Source organism: Theropithecus gelada, chromosome 16, assembly GCF_003255815.1.
Source record: "Theropithecus gelada isolate Dixy chromosome 16, Tgel_1.0, whole genome shotgun sequence".
NCBI classification, from domain to species: domain Eukaryota; kingdom Metazoa; phylum Chordata; class Mammalia; order Primates; family Cercopithecidae; genus Theropithecus; species Theropithecus gelada.
In genome coordinates this window covers 41826895-41844765 of record NC_037684.1, presented here as the reverse complement: position 1 = coordinate 41844765, position 17871 = coordinate 41826895, and the positions used below count along the sequence as shown (strand labels likewise).

Here is a 17871-nt window from a genome sequence, read left to right as displayed (position 1 = left end):
CTGGCACTGAGAAAGGACTCACTGGATGTTTATGTGTTAATGATTCCCAAGGGTAATCCCTGTGAGCCCATCTAAGAACTGAGGGGTTCTACCTGTCACCAGCTTGGTGACAGCCATTTGCTTAGAAACAGTGTGGGTCAGGTGTCCACAAGAGAATATTCACTGTGTTTTCCATTGGGTGGGTCTCTGTATTATAAAAGATTTAGTTTTTGTTCAAAATGCCATGATATGTGAAACTTTCCACCCTCTTTATTTTAGCTCTTTTAGTCCACTACAAAGTAGTGAATGCGGCCAGGTGCGGTGCCTCACACCTGTAATCCCAACACTTTGGGAGGCTGAGGTGGGTGGATCACCTGAGGTCAGAAGTTTGAGACCAGCCTGGCCAACATGGCGAAACCCTGTCTCTAGTAAAAATACAAAAATTAGCTGGGTGTGGGGGCGCACACCTGTAATCCCAGCTATTTGGGAGGCTGAGGCAGGTGAATGGCTTGAACCTGGGAGGTGGAGGTTGCAGTGAGCCGAGATTGCACCACTGCACTCCAGCCTGGGTGAAAGAGCAAGACTCTGTCTCCAAAAATAAATAAATAAATAAAAATAGTGAATGTTTATGGTAGAAAAAATGAGAGCATTCGGAAATATAAGAGAGAACAACACACACTTAGTCCATCACCCAAAGGCAGCCATTGTTTGTATTTTAGTGGATTTTGCTCATGTGACTTTTTTTTAAGTCATATGGTGCAAGGTTACTCTTCCTGTGGCACATCCTCCTCCAGCCTGTTGTGCTCATGTTGGGGGAAAAAAAGTCTTCAGCAAAACAGAGAGGTTGCCCCTTCAACAGAGCCGTTTATCTGATGGCCAGGCCAACTGGAAGTCAGCGGGGCTTACTGGAGCCAGGAGGGCTGAGCTAATGGGAAGCTGGACTTTCCCAAGAAAGAGGCCCTGGTAGCCCTGAGGCTGGGCGCAGCAGCAGACTTCAGGCTTTTGCATGCACCGTTCACGGGGAAGCCTCCAGGGCCACAGATCCCCACTTTCCCCAATCAGATATCTGAGGGGCTGGGGGGATATCCGCCCTGTAAGGGGGCTGCAGAAAGGACCTGCTCTGAGGCTCCGTCTCCTGTTGGCCACCTCCTTCTCCTCTGCAGGGCTCTACCTACAACCCCAGGCAGAATCTCTCCAGTGACTACAGTACAGAGTGTTTCCGTTTGCCTTTCTCTCCCACAGTCCATGGAGCTGGTGGCTTCTCTCTTAAGAAACAAGCTCCAGGACCTGGCATCCCACTCTGATGCAAAGTCAAGAATGCAGAGTCAGCACTCACAGAGCACGGAACAGTCCAGAAACCTGTCCAGAGTCCAAGGTTCCTGCCACCAACCGGAAAGCAAAGAGGACCGCAAAGCAGTCTGAAAAGGCCGCGGTGGTTTGGAGCTGTTTGATCAAGTTTTCTCTAAATTGTGCCCCTAAGAGAGATCAGCGTCACAGATGGGTCAAATCAGTCAGCAAGAGAAACAAGATCTGCGTTCGATTTTGGAAAGTATTGTGTACTTTCTTTTTCCATCTGATTTCCCCCCACCGCTCTCTCCTGGGGTTTAGCATCCTAATTATATAGCACTAAATCTAATGTTCACGGAATCCTAATGTCTCAGACTTTGGCAAGAACTTCAGAGGTACCTAGTCCACCCAGAGCCCAAAGAAAGCCTCTCGCCCGTGAGAAAAGCTTCAACATGTCCAGTGACTCAGGCCACTCAAGGCAGCCCCATCCCAATTTGGCAAGCTGGGGCTGTCAAATAGTCCTTCCTTAAGTAACAGAAAAAGCCAAGGCCCTGAGCTTAGCCCTGGAAAAGGGAGACACTCCCTGGCACATGCAGCCCAGTGTCATCCCAGGGCTGCGCCCCCAGCCTACATGTGAACTTGAAGAAAGCATCTGCCCTACTAAGGGTGCCAAGGGCACCCCAGCTACTCCAAACCTCAAACTCCACCGAAGAGATTAGGCCTGGGAGTCTTTAAAACCTCAGAGAAAGAGACAAAATAAATACAAACCTATACTTTAAAGTTGCCCCTGTTCATTTCGATGCCTGACTTTTGGCAGAGCCACATTCCAGCTTTCATGGCTCCACAGTCCATGAAAGTGAAGGCAGTCATTTCTACCTTCATGGGTCTCTTCCTCCATTACAAAAAGAAAAAAAGGAAAAAAAAAAAAAAGAGGGCCAGGCACAGTGGCTCAGCACTTTGGGAGGCCGAGGAGGGTGAATCACCTGAGGTCAGGAGTTCAAGACCAGCCTGGCCAACATGGCGAAACCCTGTCTCTACTAGAAATACAAAACAAATTAGTCAGGCATGGTGGCAGGCACCTGTAATCCCAGCTACCCGGGAGGCTGAAGCAGGAGAATCACTTGAACCCAGGAGGTGAGGTTGCAGCGATCCGAGATCGTGCCATTGCACTCCAGCCTGAATGACAAGAGGGAAACTCCATCTCAAAAAAAAAAAAAAAAAAAAAAATTCCAAAATTCCGTGGACTCTGGCACTGTGCCTCATGGGTCTGATGGAGAAGTGGTTCCCAGCCTTTGATGGGATGAAACCCCACTTCAGTGGGCTTTTTGGTTGTGACAAGGGCAGCCATGAGCCCACTCATGATGACAGGAGAGGGCTGAGATTCCTCTGCACAATGGCACAACAGGCTGTCCTCAGAGTGGGCAGGGTGACATCTTTGCAGGTTGCATTGCCCTTATGAAAATATGTACTTTTTCTTTCCTGTGGCACTGGCCAGCCCAGGCTCTGAAGGTTGTTCATAGGAAGGGTGCATATTTGTGTTCTTATCCAAGGAGTTGCTGAAGGAACCTAGGAGTGGAGATGGGGCAGTGGCAATGAGGATGCAGAAAGGCCTCGCCTGCTGGGCAGATCGTTTGAGGCCAGGAGTTCGAGACCAGCCTGGCCAACACGATAAAACCCAGTCTCTCTACTAAAAAGACAAAAATTAGCTGGGTGTGGTGGTGCATGCCTGTAGTCCCAGCTACTGGGAAGGCTGAGGCACGAGACAGGAGAATCACTTGAACCCGGGAGGCAGAAGTTGCAGTGAGCCAAGATCATGCCGTTGCACTCCAGCCTGGGTGCCAAGAGTGAAACTCCATCAAGGAAGGAAAGAAGGAAGGAAGGAAGGAAGGAAGGAAGGAAGGAAGGAAGGAGGGAGGGAGGGAGGGAGGGAGGGAGGGAGGGAGGGAAGGAAGGAAGGAAGGAAGGAAGGAAGGAAGGAAGGAAGGAAGGAAGGAAGGAAGGAAGGGGTCACGAGGTAGCCCAGGGGATTACCTGTTCTGGCTACACAGCAGCTTTAGTTATTTTTCTCTTTCTTTCTTCCTTCCTTCCTTCCTTCCTTCCTTCCTTCCTTCCTTTCTTCTTTCTTTCTTTCTTTCTTTTTTTTTTTTTTTGAGACAGAATCTCACTCTGTTACCCAGGCTGGAGTGCAGTGGCGCGATCTTGGCTCAATGCAAACTCCGCCTCTTGGGTTCAAGCAATTCTCCTGCCTCAGCCTCCTGAGTAGCTGGGATTACAGGCACAGGCCACCACACCAGGCTAATTTTTGTATTTTTAGTGGAGACGGGGTTTCACCATGTTGGTCAGGCTGGTCTCGAACTCCTGACCTCGTGATCAGCCCTCCTCGGCCTCCCAAAGTGCTGGGATTACAGGTGTGAGCCTCCGCACCTGGCCTTAGCTGTTTTTCAAATGAGACTGTTTCAAGTCCTTTTTGACATTTTGCTCACCTCATACTTGCCCCAGTTCATCTCTGAAGGATGGATCCTCATTCAGAGCAGAGATGGGGGTCTCCCAGCTCAGAGGCAGAGCAGGCCCTTCCCCTTCTTGTATATGGCTAAGAAAGCTTCCGCTAAGCCATAGTTCTCAGCCAGAGTGAGTTCATCCTCCCCGGGGACATTTGGCACTGTCTGGAAACGTTTTAATTGTACAACTTAGGGGGTGGGGTGGGGATACGATTGGCATCTAATGGGTAGAAGTCAGGGCTGCTGCTAAACATCCTATAATGCACACAGGACAGTCCTCCAAAACAAAGAGCGATCCAGTCCAAAATCTCAACCACGCCACAGTTGGGAAAGCCTGCATCACAGTTTTAGGTTAAAACTACTGCAACTTTTTCACATGTGCTGCCAAAGCCCTGCCCTCCTGAAGGTAAGGTAGCTCCTAAAGAAAGAGCTTTCTGTCTGGTCTGCTCATGACTGCCACCTCCCCAGTCCCTGGAGCAATGATTGACCCAGAGTTGGACATGGCAATAAATATCTGTGGAATAAATGCCTTTTCCCCATTCTGTACTTGTGTCTGTAGAGGCGGGTCATGTGCAAAGCCCTTCTTTCATCTTATGACATCACCCAGGTGCACACCGATATTAACACTGGTTATCTCTAAAACCAATGGGATCCATGTGAATGGATCCCCCACCCCCTCTCCCACACATTCTCTTTTGCTTTTCTGTATTCATATTTATAGCAACCTGACCCCTCTCTGATGCTCATAATTCCTCAGGGCCTCAAGGATATAGGTTTAAGGGACTCTGGCTTTAGCTCTTAGTGGCTTAAGGGAGTTATCTCTGATCTGGAAGATCTATATTCCTCAAGCAATAGAATGAGAGTAGGTGATATGCAGTCTGGGCGGGGGACGGGGGAGTGCTGGGCTGGGCCCAACAGCATGAAGCATTAGCATCAATGTCTTGAATTTGGATCATGCTACCATTCTCTGTCGAGCTGACCCTGAGGTGTCAAGGGAAACAGAAACACACACACAGCCTGCCCAGGCAGTAAGGAAACTCCGCCCAAATTTGCTTAACATGAATTCACATGGGAAACAGCTAGAGGGTAAATCTATAGAGGTAAAACTGACTGGTTGAAGTCCAGCCTAATTTAACACCAAAAACTAGCCTTGCTGGGTGTGATAGCCCATGCCTGTAATCCCAGTGCTTTGGGAGGCTCAGGAGGGAGGAGTGCTTGGAACTGGGAATTCCACACCAGCCTGGCCAACATTAAGAGACCCCGTCCCTACAAAAAATTTAAAAATTAGCCAGACAGAGTGGCGCATGCCCATAGTCCCAGCTACTCGGGCGGCTGAGATGGGAGGATTACACGAACCCAGGAGTTCAAGGCTGCAGTGAGCTATGATCTCAGCACTGCACTTCAGCCTGGGCGACAGAGTGAGACCCTGTCTCTTAAATAAATATAATAACGGTGAAACCCCGTCTCTACTAAAAAATACAAAAAACTAGCCGGGCGAGGTGGCAGGCGCCTGTAGTCCCAGCTACACAGGAGGCTGAGGCAGGAGAATGGCGTAAACCCGGGAGGCGGAGCTTGCAGTGAGCTGAGATCCGGCCACTGAGCCCGGGCGACAGAGCAAGACTCCGTCTCAAAAATAATAATAATAATAATAATAATAATAATAATAATAATAATAAACAAAATGTATATATATGTGTGTGTGTGATACACTATATATTAGGTTGGTGCGAAAGTCATTGCAGTTTTTGCTACTAAAAGTAATGGCAAAAACCACAATGACTTTTGCACCAACCTAATGTATCTCCTAGGAGGTGCTGATATGGTGTATTGATATTGTCCTGGTACAATTCCAGGGGCCCTCAGGCAGACACTGCCTTGTACCAAGAACTCGCTGTCTTGGGTCATCAAACCATCCCCTCAGTCCGTTGTCTCCTCTAAGGCCCCACATTATCAACGAGATGAGACAGTTTTATCATGGTTGACTGTAGGTGCAAACACCATTCTCCAATGAGAAGACACTGCTTGACTTTCTGTGATGCAACTTGAGGGACGGCTGAGTTACTTGTCCACGTGCAGCCCAGCCCGTGAACACTTGGCCCCTCTTGATAAGCGCTTTGACTACACCAAGTCAGCCCTATAAAAAGCAGCCGGCCTGGCTCTTTTCCCAGGCAGCCTGACATCACAGATTCCAGGCTCTGCTATTGTTGTCACACCTGCTGGTGCCCGCTGACAGCACGCTGCCCCCTCCTGACTGCACAGGGCTGACCTGGAATTCCTGGGGGCCCCACAGGCTGCCAGGGCTGACGCCCACCCACCCCATACTTTGGCCCTCAGAGCTGTTTACCCTTTTCCCCTGGACTTTGAGTCTCTCCCCTCCTCCCCATTGGATCTCGGGAAGTCAGAGGGTGCCAAGAAAGCTTGCCTGCCTCTACTCAGCTGTGTTCTTTACGCCAGGACTCACTGGGCTCATTGCAAAGAACCTCTGGAATTAGGAAATTGGTCCTTAACCAGCAGTTTTCTGAGCACATGAATGAGCACAGGGTTCTACGGAGGGTCCCCCTTGTTAGTGAACACAGGGCAGAACCACAGAGAGGAAGGTCCTCTCTGAATTAGTGAAATGTCCCCAGGATAAGTCATAGTTCCACAGCTGGGAAGACGTTGCTTTCACATAGACGCTGCACAGCCAAGCTCTTTGCCATGGAGATGGCCTCCTGGATCTGCCTTAATGCGGGCATAAGAGTCATGGTGAGACATCACATTTACCTGATGTGATGGGTCTGCAGTGAGCTACGCAGCGAGCTTCCCTCTAATAAAGGAAGCACCCAGACACTTAGCTCATTGAGAAGCTTCATGGCCAGAGGCAGGAGGAATGTCTTCACCTAAGGATGCATTCTTTCCCTAATGGCCCGGAGGGGCCACCTTTCTTCTCCACCCTCCTCCAGGGAAAGTGGACATCTGGACTCCTTTCTTGGGGCCATCGGATCGCTAGAGACTAGCTGGCTTCTCACAGCCACCCCTAAGACATCTGCCTTAACCCCAAGGATGGAATAATCAGGGTTCCAAAGATCTGTTGCCTCGGTCAGCTTGGCCCAGGCTGAGAGGGGAGATGCTGCTGTTGCCGCCTTTTCTGCGGCTTTCTCTCCAGCAGACACAGCCAGGACCCAATGCTGATGTATGTGAAACCAACCAATCCCTTCTTCACTCAGGCATTATTCCCAGAAGATGGCTCAAGTCCCACTTCACTGTTTCTCCCTCCTCTTCCCTCCCCTCCCCTCCTCTCCCCTCTTCTCCCCTCCCTTCTCTTCTCTTCTCTTCTTTTCCCTTCTTTTTAGAGACAGGGTCTTGCTATGTTGACCAGGGTAGTCTCAAACTCCTGGCCTGGGCAATCCTCCTGCCTTAGCCTCCCAAAGTGCTAGGATTACAGAAGTGAGCCCCCAAGCGTGGCCCCACTTCACTATTACTTTCATCGTTTCTGCAATCAGTCTTGGAAGTGTCTGGGAACACCTGGAAAAGGCAAGTGGTGAATGACCTTCCTGAGGCCTCTAGCCACCCATGCCTCCATCTAGCCACCCATGCCTCCATCTAGCCACCCATGCCTCCACCTAGCCACCCATGCCTCCATGACTTTTCTTGCTCTGGGTCCTGACATCTCAAGGTAGTTTGGGTCTCATACCTTAACAAGGCAGTGCTGGTGACATTAACTGGAACTCTGCCAGGCCAGTAAGCCAGTGCCGGGACCCGGTGCCCTCCTTCCCAGGTCGTCTGCTTGGCTGGACTTCCCCCTGTGAGAGGAGGGGAAGCAGCTGGTTCATCCATGGTGATAACTCCAGATTTCTTTTCAGCTAAGAGTTAGTCTCTGGGAGAACCCCTGTCTGAGTTTCCAATAACCCCAACAAAGGAATGACATTTTTGGTAACTAGCTATTTCCCTCAACTAGCTAGTGTCTTTCAATATATGCTTTTTATTTTACTGGACTTCAGATGTAAAACGTTGCCTCACTCTACTGAATCACCTCATTTTATTTTCTTCAGGAGACCTTCCCCACCGTAAATTATTTTTTTCATTTATTGATTTGCATGTTGTGTATCTCAACATCATGAGACTTCATCAGTCTCATGCACCTAAGACATGGTAGGGCTTAACAAATCTTTGTTGAGTGAGTGAATTTCTCTTCCTAGTGATCATAATGTGACTGTCTGTTTAGGATGAAGAAATACAACTATTAAAGAAGAGAAAAAGAAGGAAACTTCTGAAGCTATTTGATCAGCTCAACGTCCAAGAACCGATCTGGCATGGATTTTATGGCTTTATTTTGTTTTGCTTTGCTTTGTTTTTCCTTGAATTAATGAGTTGTACTGATGTTATGGAGACAGTGTCAGTAATAGCTCCAACCTCTTGCCTCCTGGGGGAGGTAAGTACCAACTACGTGCAATCTATGAATTTCCACTTCGGTTATTAAAGGAATTATTTTTGTACCCATTAAGTCAAAAGCGACCACCAGTATAATGATGGCTAGCGGGCTGGAAGAGATGAGGTCATGTTTGATGGAAACATCCTGAATACATGTTGGGTTGCATGAACCACGGCCATCCCACCACCCCCACACACACCCCACCCTCATCCTGGTTGAGCCAAGGGCCAAGGATCCCACAAAGTTAGCGTGTGCACAGCCTTTCCAACGCAAGTGCTGTGTGTGGCTCACACACACTGTGGTCATGCAATTTCCCTTTGTTTGGTTGGTGTGAATGATAAAAGCAATTATGTGGGGAGGAGCGTGGGGAGGAACAAGATGAAGGCTTCTGTCGCCCTGTACTAGCACTGCTGCAAACGGAATCTTTGATGTCCCTGGCCCAGCACACCACACGGGAAATGCTCAGCATTCTTAGGGCTTTTTCATAACCAGCTTTGGAGTCCCTCAAGTTTTGAAGTAAGAAACAAAACACAAAATAACTTACGTCCTATGGACTGTTTATGTTTAAGGGTGTGGGGTTCAAAAATCCAATTGGGGTCTCTGCAGGCTAAGTGAGACGCTCTTTGATCTAGCCCAGCATTTCTCAAATACATCCTTCCTATCGAGAGCCACGTCTCCCATAAATACATATAGCTCCCTCCAATTTATTCACGCACTTGGAACAAAGAATCCAGAACTCCGGCAAGCATAAGACACATTTCCACGTGGCTTTGGAATGTATGACTTATGCTTCAGCTTAGGGCCAAAGAGCAGGGAGGAAGCATCCACTCAAAGGCATGTGCTGGGACTTTGTGGATACTTCCACCCCCACGGGGGCATCTTTGTGGACACTTGGGGTATGGGTGGGTGAAACCGGGGAGCCTGTTTATCTGCATGTCCATGGTGTACAATATTCAAATAGTCTTGCTTAACCTTTGAGGCCAGATGCTAAGGAAAGATCAAGGCTGTAGTTCCAGGAAACAAGCCATTAGGTCTATTGGTCCACCAGAAGGCACTGGGGTGGGCAGTGGCACCAGGGTTGAACACAGGATTTGGTCTCTGCCTCCAGGATGTTTCCAGAAGGGGAAACTGATCTTTAATTAATAAATTTGCTAATCAGTCTTCACCACTAGGGATTCTTCTCATTTGCCACAACCTTTTGTTTTGCTCTCTTGTAGCTGACTGACTTTCCTAATACGCTCTTCAGAGAAAAACATTTCAATGTGCTTGTCTTATTTCAGCAAAGGATTGAAAGCTGGAGGGGTTTGGAGGAATCCAGCTAGTTATAAAACAGGTGTAGTCAACAAAGCAGACAATCTCCTTGCAAAAGATTCAGGAATTAGGAGAAAGAAAAAGATTGGCTGAGAGAAGTCCCTTAGTGTGGTCACTTAAGGAGCAATCCCCTCTTTCTGTTGTAGAGACTAGTCGGCTAGTGCAGGCTACACCCTGGGTTCTGGCTCTAACAGGAAGACACAATTATATATGCCAGCCGTGCAAATGATCACAGGCCCACAGATCTTGTATTCTAAAGGGATTCATCTTAAAAGGGTCTAGAGTGTGAACAAACAATTCTTAAATATTTATGTATCACCCACAACGCAGATACCGTCTTGCTATAAATTCCAATTTCTCACTGGTACTTCTAGGAGTGGACAAAACTTACAAAGATCTGACTAGCATTCTATCAGCCCCTAGGGTTGTATAGTCTAATTATGAGATGCATATGCTTGTATTAAACAGGCGTGTTGTGTTTTATCTGCACCAGTAAAGGCTGAATTCTAAGGTAGCTACTCCTAATCCCCCAATATTCTTCAGTAATACCTGCTCCCACTAATGGGTAGTTATTCTAAATTAAACATAATATTAATAACAACAATAGCATCTCCTATTTATTGAGCCCTTACTAAGTACCAAGTTAAGTGCTCCTCAGCATAAAGATACATGCTTCCTGGCATTATCTCATTGAATCCTTATGACACCCTCTCAAGTTAGCTACTATTGTCCCCATTTTTCAGATGGGGAAACCAAAGCTCAGAGAGGCGAAGTAATTTGCCCCCAAGTCACATAGCTAGAAAATGATAGAGCCGGCTGGGCGCGGTGGCTCACGCCTGTAATCCCAGCACTTTGGGAGGCTGAGGCGGGCAGATCATGAGGTCAGGAGTGTGAGACCAGCCTGATCAATATGGTAAAACCCCATCTCTAGTAAAAATACAAAAATTAGCCAGCCGTGGTGGCACATGCCTGTAATACTAGCTACTCAGGAGGCTGAGGCAGGAGAATCACTTGAACCCGGGAGGCAGAGGTTGCAGCGAGCCAAAATTGAGCCACTTCACTCCAGCCTGGGTGGCAGAGTGAGGCTCTGTCTAAAAAAAAAAAAGAAAGAAAATGATAGAGTCAAGATCTGAATGCCGGTCTGACTACACAGCCAGCACCCTCACTCACTAAACCTAGGGCAGGGGTTCCCATTTTGAATATGTATTAGAATCACTGGGGAGCTTTTAAAAAATACCCATGCCAAAGTCTCTTTCCCAGAGACCGTGATTTAATCAGCCTGCAGTGAGGCTCTGACATAAAATCTTCTAAAACTCTCATGGGGTTTAGTGTGGAGAGCACCCATTCCCAGAGAAGGAGGGCAACGGGCAAGATAGGGAAGAGAACACAGCACATTTCAAAGTTAAATGTAGCTAATGGTCATCGTCACCGCAGGCTTTCTGTTGCCCACGCCTTTATACCTCTATGCCACAGCGTCATACATATGACCTTATAAGTCATAGTAAGTAAGAACAATAGATAATCCATAAATGAAACTTCTAATCACTTTTCAATTTCAAACACTATTCATTCATTTAGATAAGCTTCCATACTTTGATCGGGCACTGGCACGTTAAAAGTGTTAGTTGCCTTCGGCTTTCTGTCGAGAAATGCATGTCTTATGGCCATGAGAATGCATTTCTATGCACTCGTGGTTACTTATGACTCTAATTAAAGCAGAGCCTCTTACTTAAAGCAATAAATATTTAGCCACAGCAACCAAAATATAAACAAAACCATGATTCATGAATTTGCTTATTTGTGCTTCTCTGGTTACGGAAGTGAAGTGGCATTTTATGATGCATCGAGACATGGGCAGGCCGAGGAAGACTCACCACTGCCCACGCGGAGGAATAGTGGTCTTTCTTGGCTGGGACCCAAGGGCCATGTTTCACTGAGTCAGAAAGGCAATGCAGCAAACAAGGAAATGCGCAAATTTCTCCATACAGAAGAATCACCACAAGAGATCTCATCTAAGATATGGATTTCTGGGTCCTATCCCCAGGAATTCTAATCTAATAAGTCCGGGGTGAGGCTCTGATTCTAAGTAATTCTGATGTCAGTGGTCTGAAAACCAGAGCTGAAGAAGTATTCAAGGAATAATTAGAACGATACCTTTGGGGGCAGGCAGGTCTCCAGTGGCACCCCTGCCAACCAAGTGGCCTTGGGCAGAATTCATAACCTCCCTCAGTCTCAATCATCTCAGCCAGGAAGCAGGGAAATGATTGTACAGTTGACCCTTGAATAACACAAGAGTTAGGGCACTGACTCCCGCGCAGTTGAAAATCTGGGCATAACCTTTGACTCTTCCAAAACTTAACTACTGATAGCCTTATGTTGACCAGGAAGCCATACCAATAACATAAACATTCAATTAAGACATATTTAGTATGTTATATGTATTATATACTGTAGACTTATAATAAAGTGAGCTAGAGAAAAGAAAATGTTAGTAAGAAAATCCTGGCCAGGCACAGTCGCTCACAACTGTAATCCTAGCACTTCAGGAGGCCAAGGCAGGAGGATGGCTTGGGCCCAGGAGTCCGAGACCAGACTGGGCAACGTAGTGAGACCCCCTGTCTCTACAAAATAAATAAATAAATAAATAGCTAAGTGCGGTAGTCCCAGCTACTTGGGAGTCCTAGCTGGTAGTCCAAGCTACTTGGGAGGCTGAGGTGGGAGGATCGCCTGAGCCCAGGAGGTTGAGGCAGCAGTGAGCTCTGATTAGATCACTGCCCTCTAGCCTGGACAACACAGCAAGACTCTGTCAAAAAAGAAAAAGAGGAAAAAAGTAAGAAAGAAAGAAAGAGAGAGGAAGAAAGAAAGAGAGAGAAAGAAAGAGGAGAGAGAGGGAGGGAGGGAGGGAAGGAAGGGAAGAAAGAAGAAAAAAGAGAAAAGAAGGAAGGAAGGAAAAGGAAGGGAGGGAAGGAAGGAAAGAAAAACAAAATTAGAAGAAAGACAAAATATATTTTCTATTCATTAAGTGGAAGTGGCTCATCGTAAAGGGCTTCATCCTCGTTGTCTTCACATGGAGTACACTAAGGAAGAGGAGGGGAAAGAGGAGAGGTTGGTCTTGCTGTCTCAGGGGTGGCAGAGGCAGAAGAAAATTCATGTATGAAGTGGACCCACGCAGTTCAAATCCATGTCACTCAAGGGCCAACTGTATTTATCTCATAGGGTTGTGGGAACAGCTATATAAGATAGTGTACATAAAGCTTTAAGCAAGGTACTTTTGCATAATGCCTGCCAGAGAAGTGCCAACCAAATTACCTATGGGGAGAAAATAGCAGAGAGCCCAACCTCCGACAGTTTGGTTTGGCATGCATGGTGTTTTTCTTTTAACTAATGCTGAATGTCATTTGGCAGGGTCCTCTCTCCAGTTTATTGAATTCCTAACACTGCCCATGACCGACAAAAACAAACATTTGTTCCTTATCACCTGCCGGGCCCACAAAGCCATTAGCATTTGTGACTGGGTAGCGCGCCTGTTCTGAGGAGTGCACATTCTAATAACCTTCTAAAGAAGCAGGCTCTCAGCCCAGTGCAGTGGCTCGCACTTGTACTACCAGCACTCTGGGAGGCCAATGCAAGGAAGATCATTTGAAGCCAGGAGTTCGAAACCAGCCTGAGCAATAAGCAAGACCCCTCTACCCCATCTCTGTAAAAAAAAAGAAAAAAGAAAAATTTAATGTTCCAGGCATAGTGGCATACACCTGTAGCCCCAGCTACTAGGGAGGCTGAAGCAGGAGAATTGCTTGAGCCCAGGAGGTCAAGGCTGCAGTGAGCCATGATCACACCACTGCACTGCAGCCCGGGCAACAGAGTGAGATCCTGTCTCTACAAAAATAAAATAAAGAAGCAGGCTTTTTCTAAATGTAGTATGTCCCCTTGCCAAGGATGCCTACAGTGTACTCGTTTTCTAGAAACACAGGGCAGCCTGGGACTCCGGCTGGCCTGGGGTGGCCCTGAGTATGGGATGAGGACATTCCACTAAGCCTGGTGGCCAAAGTCCCAGAAAGAGACACAGTTTGACTTCTGCTGGGTCTCCACCAGCAGGCCCAGTCCCCAGCCAGGGCCAACAGTCAGAGTCCCTTATCCCTTGCTCTCTCACCCCATGGCACCTCTGACTTTTCCCTGCCCCACCCCCTACCCCAAACAGGACAGAAGGCCCAGGATGCGGAGACGGCTTCCCAGTGGGAAAGATTATGCAACAACCTGATAGCATCAGATTACAAACAACCAAGGTCTCCTAGGAGCCTGGATGCCAAATTCAACAGAATGTTTCCTCATCACCAAGGGGGAGGAAGGAACAGTTCTGCTCTTCAAATAAAACAAGAAAAGATTTTCCAGACAGAGGAGCAGTCAGTTAGGGGAAAAACAAGGTGTTGGTTCTGTCCTGGGTAGGAAACAGATCTGGCACGGAGAAGGGAAGGCGGCTGCAGTGAGAGCCAGGCCTCCTGGACCAGGCTGCGGGCCCAGAGACAGCGGGGGTGACTAACTCGTGCCCTTCTTCTTCGGGAGAGGGCAGGGCTGCTTTGCTCTGCCTCCGCCCCAGTTCTGTGTCTCCTCGCCCCTGCAGGGCACAAGCCAAGTGGAGTATTCTCAGTCCACACGCACGGGGTGAAGAGATGACTCCAGGAGACGCTGCCTCATCCCATCAGCTGAGCTGGGCGGTTTGGCCAGGAAAGGAAAGGGAAGACAAGCAGGGGGGCCTGAGGGCCCTGAGAACAGGGGAAGACAGCGCGTGGCCTGACGCAGCAGCCTGGCTTCAGGGAGAAAATTGCACGACTCCCGGTACTGTTTGTCCTACTCCGTTGCGAAAACATTGACCGCCTTCTCTCTTTCATCTACTCTTGAGTCTGGCCCCGTACAGTGAGCCGTGCAGACATCCCACTGATGGGAAACTGGGTGAGGAGGAGCAGGTGGCCAGAGGGACCCCAGCCCCTTTGACTCACAGGACATGGCCACCTGCCGAGCAGGGAGCTGCCTGGCTTCCAGAGCCTCAGCAGCATTCCAGGCAGAGAGGAAGACGGAGGCTGTGGCATAGTTAGTTGACAGGAAGCTGCTTTGGAGAATGAGGAAGAAGTGTCTACCCCCAGGCAGCAGCCTTTCAGGCAAAGTTCACTTTCAGACTCCCAAGAAAAGAAGGGAATGGCATCCAGCCCCAGCCCGATCATGAATTTAAGTGCTGTCACCCACCAATCCCACATCAAGCCACAGACTTAGTGGGAAGGCCTTGCCCAAAAAAAAGAATGTCATCTTGAGGTGCCTGAAATTCAGCTTCAGAACATTTCCCAAGAGACCCTGAACATTTTAAAGTTATCTGTATGCAATTTAAGTTGCCTGATCCTTTAGTGAGGGAATCTTTTTCAGGGTGTTTGCCGGTCCCCTTCTAGAGCTTCTATGGGTGGGGTCCCGTCAGGTTGTTTCAGCCAGGAATTAAGAAATTGAGTCTAATGGGGGTTATCATTAGAGGCCAGGCACAAGGCTGAGAGCGTCCCAGGCAGTACCCCCACTGATTCTCCCAACAGTCTACAGAGAATAGTCCACGACTCCACCTAACAAGAAGAGGCTGCTGAGCCCTGAGCTGAGTCAAGATTCAAGCCCAGCCTGAGCCTCCAAACCCTCTCTGCCTTCCACAGATGCAGAAAGATTCAGACTGTCGCAAGAGCTAAATACTTTTTCCTTGACAATTACTAGGTTCAAAGAGCAAGATACGATTTTCCAGGTGGCTGAGTGTCGCGTATAATCAGATGTGTGTGAGAGCAGTCATGTGGCTTGGGGAATGAGCCAGTGATGGCCAGAGGATGTGGGCCCCTCCATGGCTGGCTGGCCTCAGGGATGCCTTCCCTTCTCCTTGGCCTCAGTTTCCTCATTTGTCCAATAAGGTGGCTGGAATAAAGATCGCTGAGGTCGGCCAGGCATGGTGACTCATGCCTGTAATCCCAGCACTTTGGGAGGCTGAGGCGGGTGGATCACCGGAGGTCAGGAGTTCAAGACCAGCCTGGCCCACATGGTGAAACCCCGTCTCTACTAAAAATACCAGACATGGTGGCGGGTGTGGTGGCGCACATGTGTCATACCAGCTACTCAGGAGGCTGAAGCAGGAGAATCGCTTGAACCTGGGAGGTGGAGTTTGCAGTGAGCTGAGATCGCACCACTACACTCCAGCCTGGGCGACAGAAAAAAACTTTTTTTCAAAAAAAAAAAAAAAAAAAAAAAAATGACAGAGGTCTTTTCCAGCTTTGGCATTCTTTGAACTTGGGGATATTCCTGGAGATTTTGTCACTGGCTTCTCTCATTGGTCATTTTTGGATCAGTGGAAGTGAGACTGGTACTTGCCCTTCTCCTTGTTCTCAGCTCCCCTGATACAAGAGGGATCTTTTAAAAACATTGGCTAGTATGCTGGAGGGGGAGTGGGAAATGGTGAGCAACTGTTTAAAGGATATGGGGTTAAACAAAATAAATATATATTTTTTAAAAGCTAGGCATAGGCCAGGTGCAGTGGCTCACACCTGTAATCCCAACATTTTGGGAGGCTAAGGTGGGAAGATTGCTTAAGCCCAGGAGTTTCAGACCAGCCTGGGCAATATAGCAAGACCCTGTCTCTAAAAAAAAAAACATTTAAAAAGGAAAAGAAAAATTAGCTGGGTATGGTAGTACATGCCTGTGGTCCCAGCTACTTAGGAGGCTGAGGTGGGAGGATCGCTTGAATCCAGGAGGTTGAGGCTGCAGTGAGCTGTAATGATGCCACTGCACTCCAGCCTGGGCAACAGAGCAAGACCCTATCTCAGAAAAAAAAAAAAAAATGCAGGGGGCGCAGTGGCACACTCCTGTAGTCCAAGGTACTCACGAGAATGAGGTGGGGGGATCCCTCGAGCTCAGGAGTTTGAGGCTGCAATGAGCTATGATCGTGCCATTGCACTCCAGCCTGGGGGACAGAGCAAGACTATCTCTCTAAAACATTAATAAATAAATTAATTAAAGGATATAGGGTTTCTTTTGGGGTGATAGAAGTGTTTTAGAACTAGACAGACGTGGTCATCACACAACATAGGGAAGGTGCTGAGTGCTACTTAACCAAACAATTTAAAATGTTAATTTTATGTGATGTAAATTTCGCCTCTATATTTAACATTAAATAATGTCCCTCCCGCTCTTAAAATCTTCCCATGGTTCCACATTTCCTTAGAATAAAAGCCAAACTGCAAAGATTGTCGAACGCTGGCCCCATCTCTCGCTGTTCTCCTTGGTCGTCACAAACTCCAGACTCACAGACACAGGGGCAGCCCCAGGGAGCGGCTCCTACTCCCTGATGTTCCCATCTCTGCCTGGGCTGCTCCCCTCGCCCACAGCCTCTTCTCCTGCCAATCCCTGGCTGTCTCCTACTCATTCTTCAAAACGCAAACCACCCCCAGGGAAGCCTATTTGCTACCCAATATGGTAGCCAGTAGCCACATATGGCTACTGAGACCTGGAAGTGTGGCTGGTGTGACCAAGGAATTGAATTTTAATTGACTTGTATTAATTTTAATTTAAATGGCCATATGTGGCTAGTGCCTGACATACCGGATTGTGTAGCTCTAGACAGGTGGTTCTCAAATTTTAACCTGCATTATCACCCAAAGGACTGGTTAAAACACAGATTCCTGGGACCCATCTCAAGTGTTTCTGATTCTTTTGGCCCAGGGTAAAGCCCTAAAATTTGTACTGTTAACAATTTCTCAGGTGGTGCTAATGATGCTGGTTGGGGAACCACACTTTGATAACCATTGGTCTAAAGTTGGAAGTTCTACACTCAGATGATTCTAGACTCATGGTCTAGATGTAGACGTTCTGGACTGGTGGATCTCAAAGTTCGGTCCCTGGACCAGCCACATCAGCATCACCTAGGAGTGCCTTAGAAATGCAAAACCCCCATCAGCAACCCAGCCCTCTTGGGTCAGAACTGTATGTTAGCAAGATCCCCGGGGGACGGTCTGCACACTTTAATTTTAAAATCAAAGAAACACTATTCTAGACTGTCATTCCTTGCGGTCGGGGCTTTGTTGATCTTTGTAGCACCAGCACTGAGCATAGTTCCTGGCACACAGTAGGTGCTCAATAGGAGGAATAGAAAACAGTAGGCGCTCAACAAATGCTTGCAGGAGGAAGGAAGGAAAGGAGAGATGGAGGTTGCCCAGCTAGTAAATCTATTTTTCTTTTTCTTTTTCTTCTTTTTTTTTTGACAGAGTCTCACTCTGTTGCCCAGGCTGGAGTGCAGTAGCGCAATCTCGGCTCACTGCAACCTCCTCCACCTCCCGGGTTCAAGCGATTCTCCTGCCTCAACCACCTGAGTAGCTGGGA

At 48.0% G+C, this 17871-nt stretch overlaps 1 protein-coding gene across 8 annotated transcripts in view; it reads right to left on the bottom strand.

Moving 5' to 3' along the window:
• ARSG (arylsulfatase G) overlaps positions 1-17871 on the bottom strand; it is a 175725-nt gene that overhangs the window by 48913 nt on the left and 108941 nt on the right. For all 8 annotated transcript variants that reach the window (XM_025361648.1, XM_025361654.1, XM_025361657.1 and 5 more), the window contains one exon: positions 7438-7546. In XM_025361648.1, coding sequence (XP_025217433.1) covers positions 7438-7546 — 109 coding nt within the window. The remainder of the gene's footprint in view (positions 1-7437; positions 7547-17871) is intronic.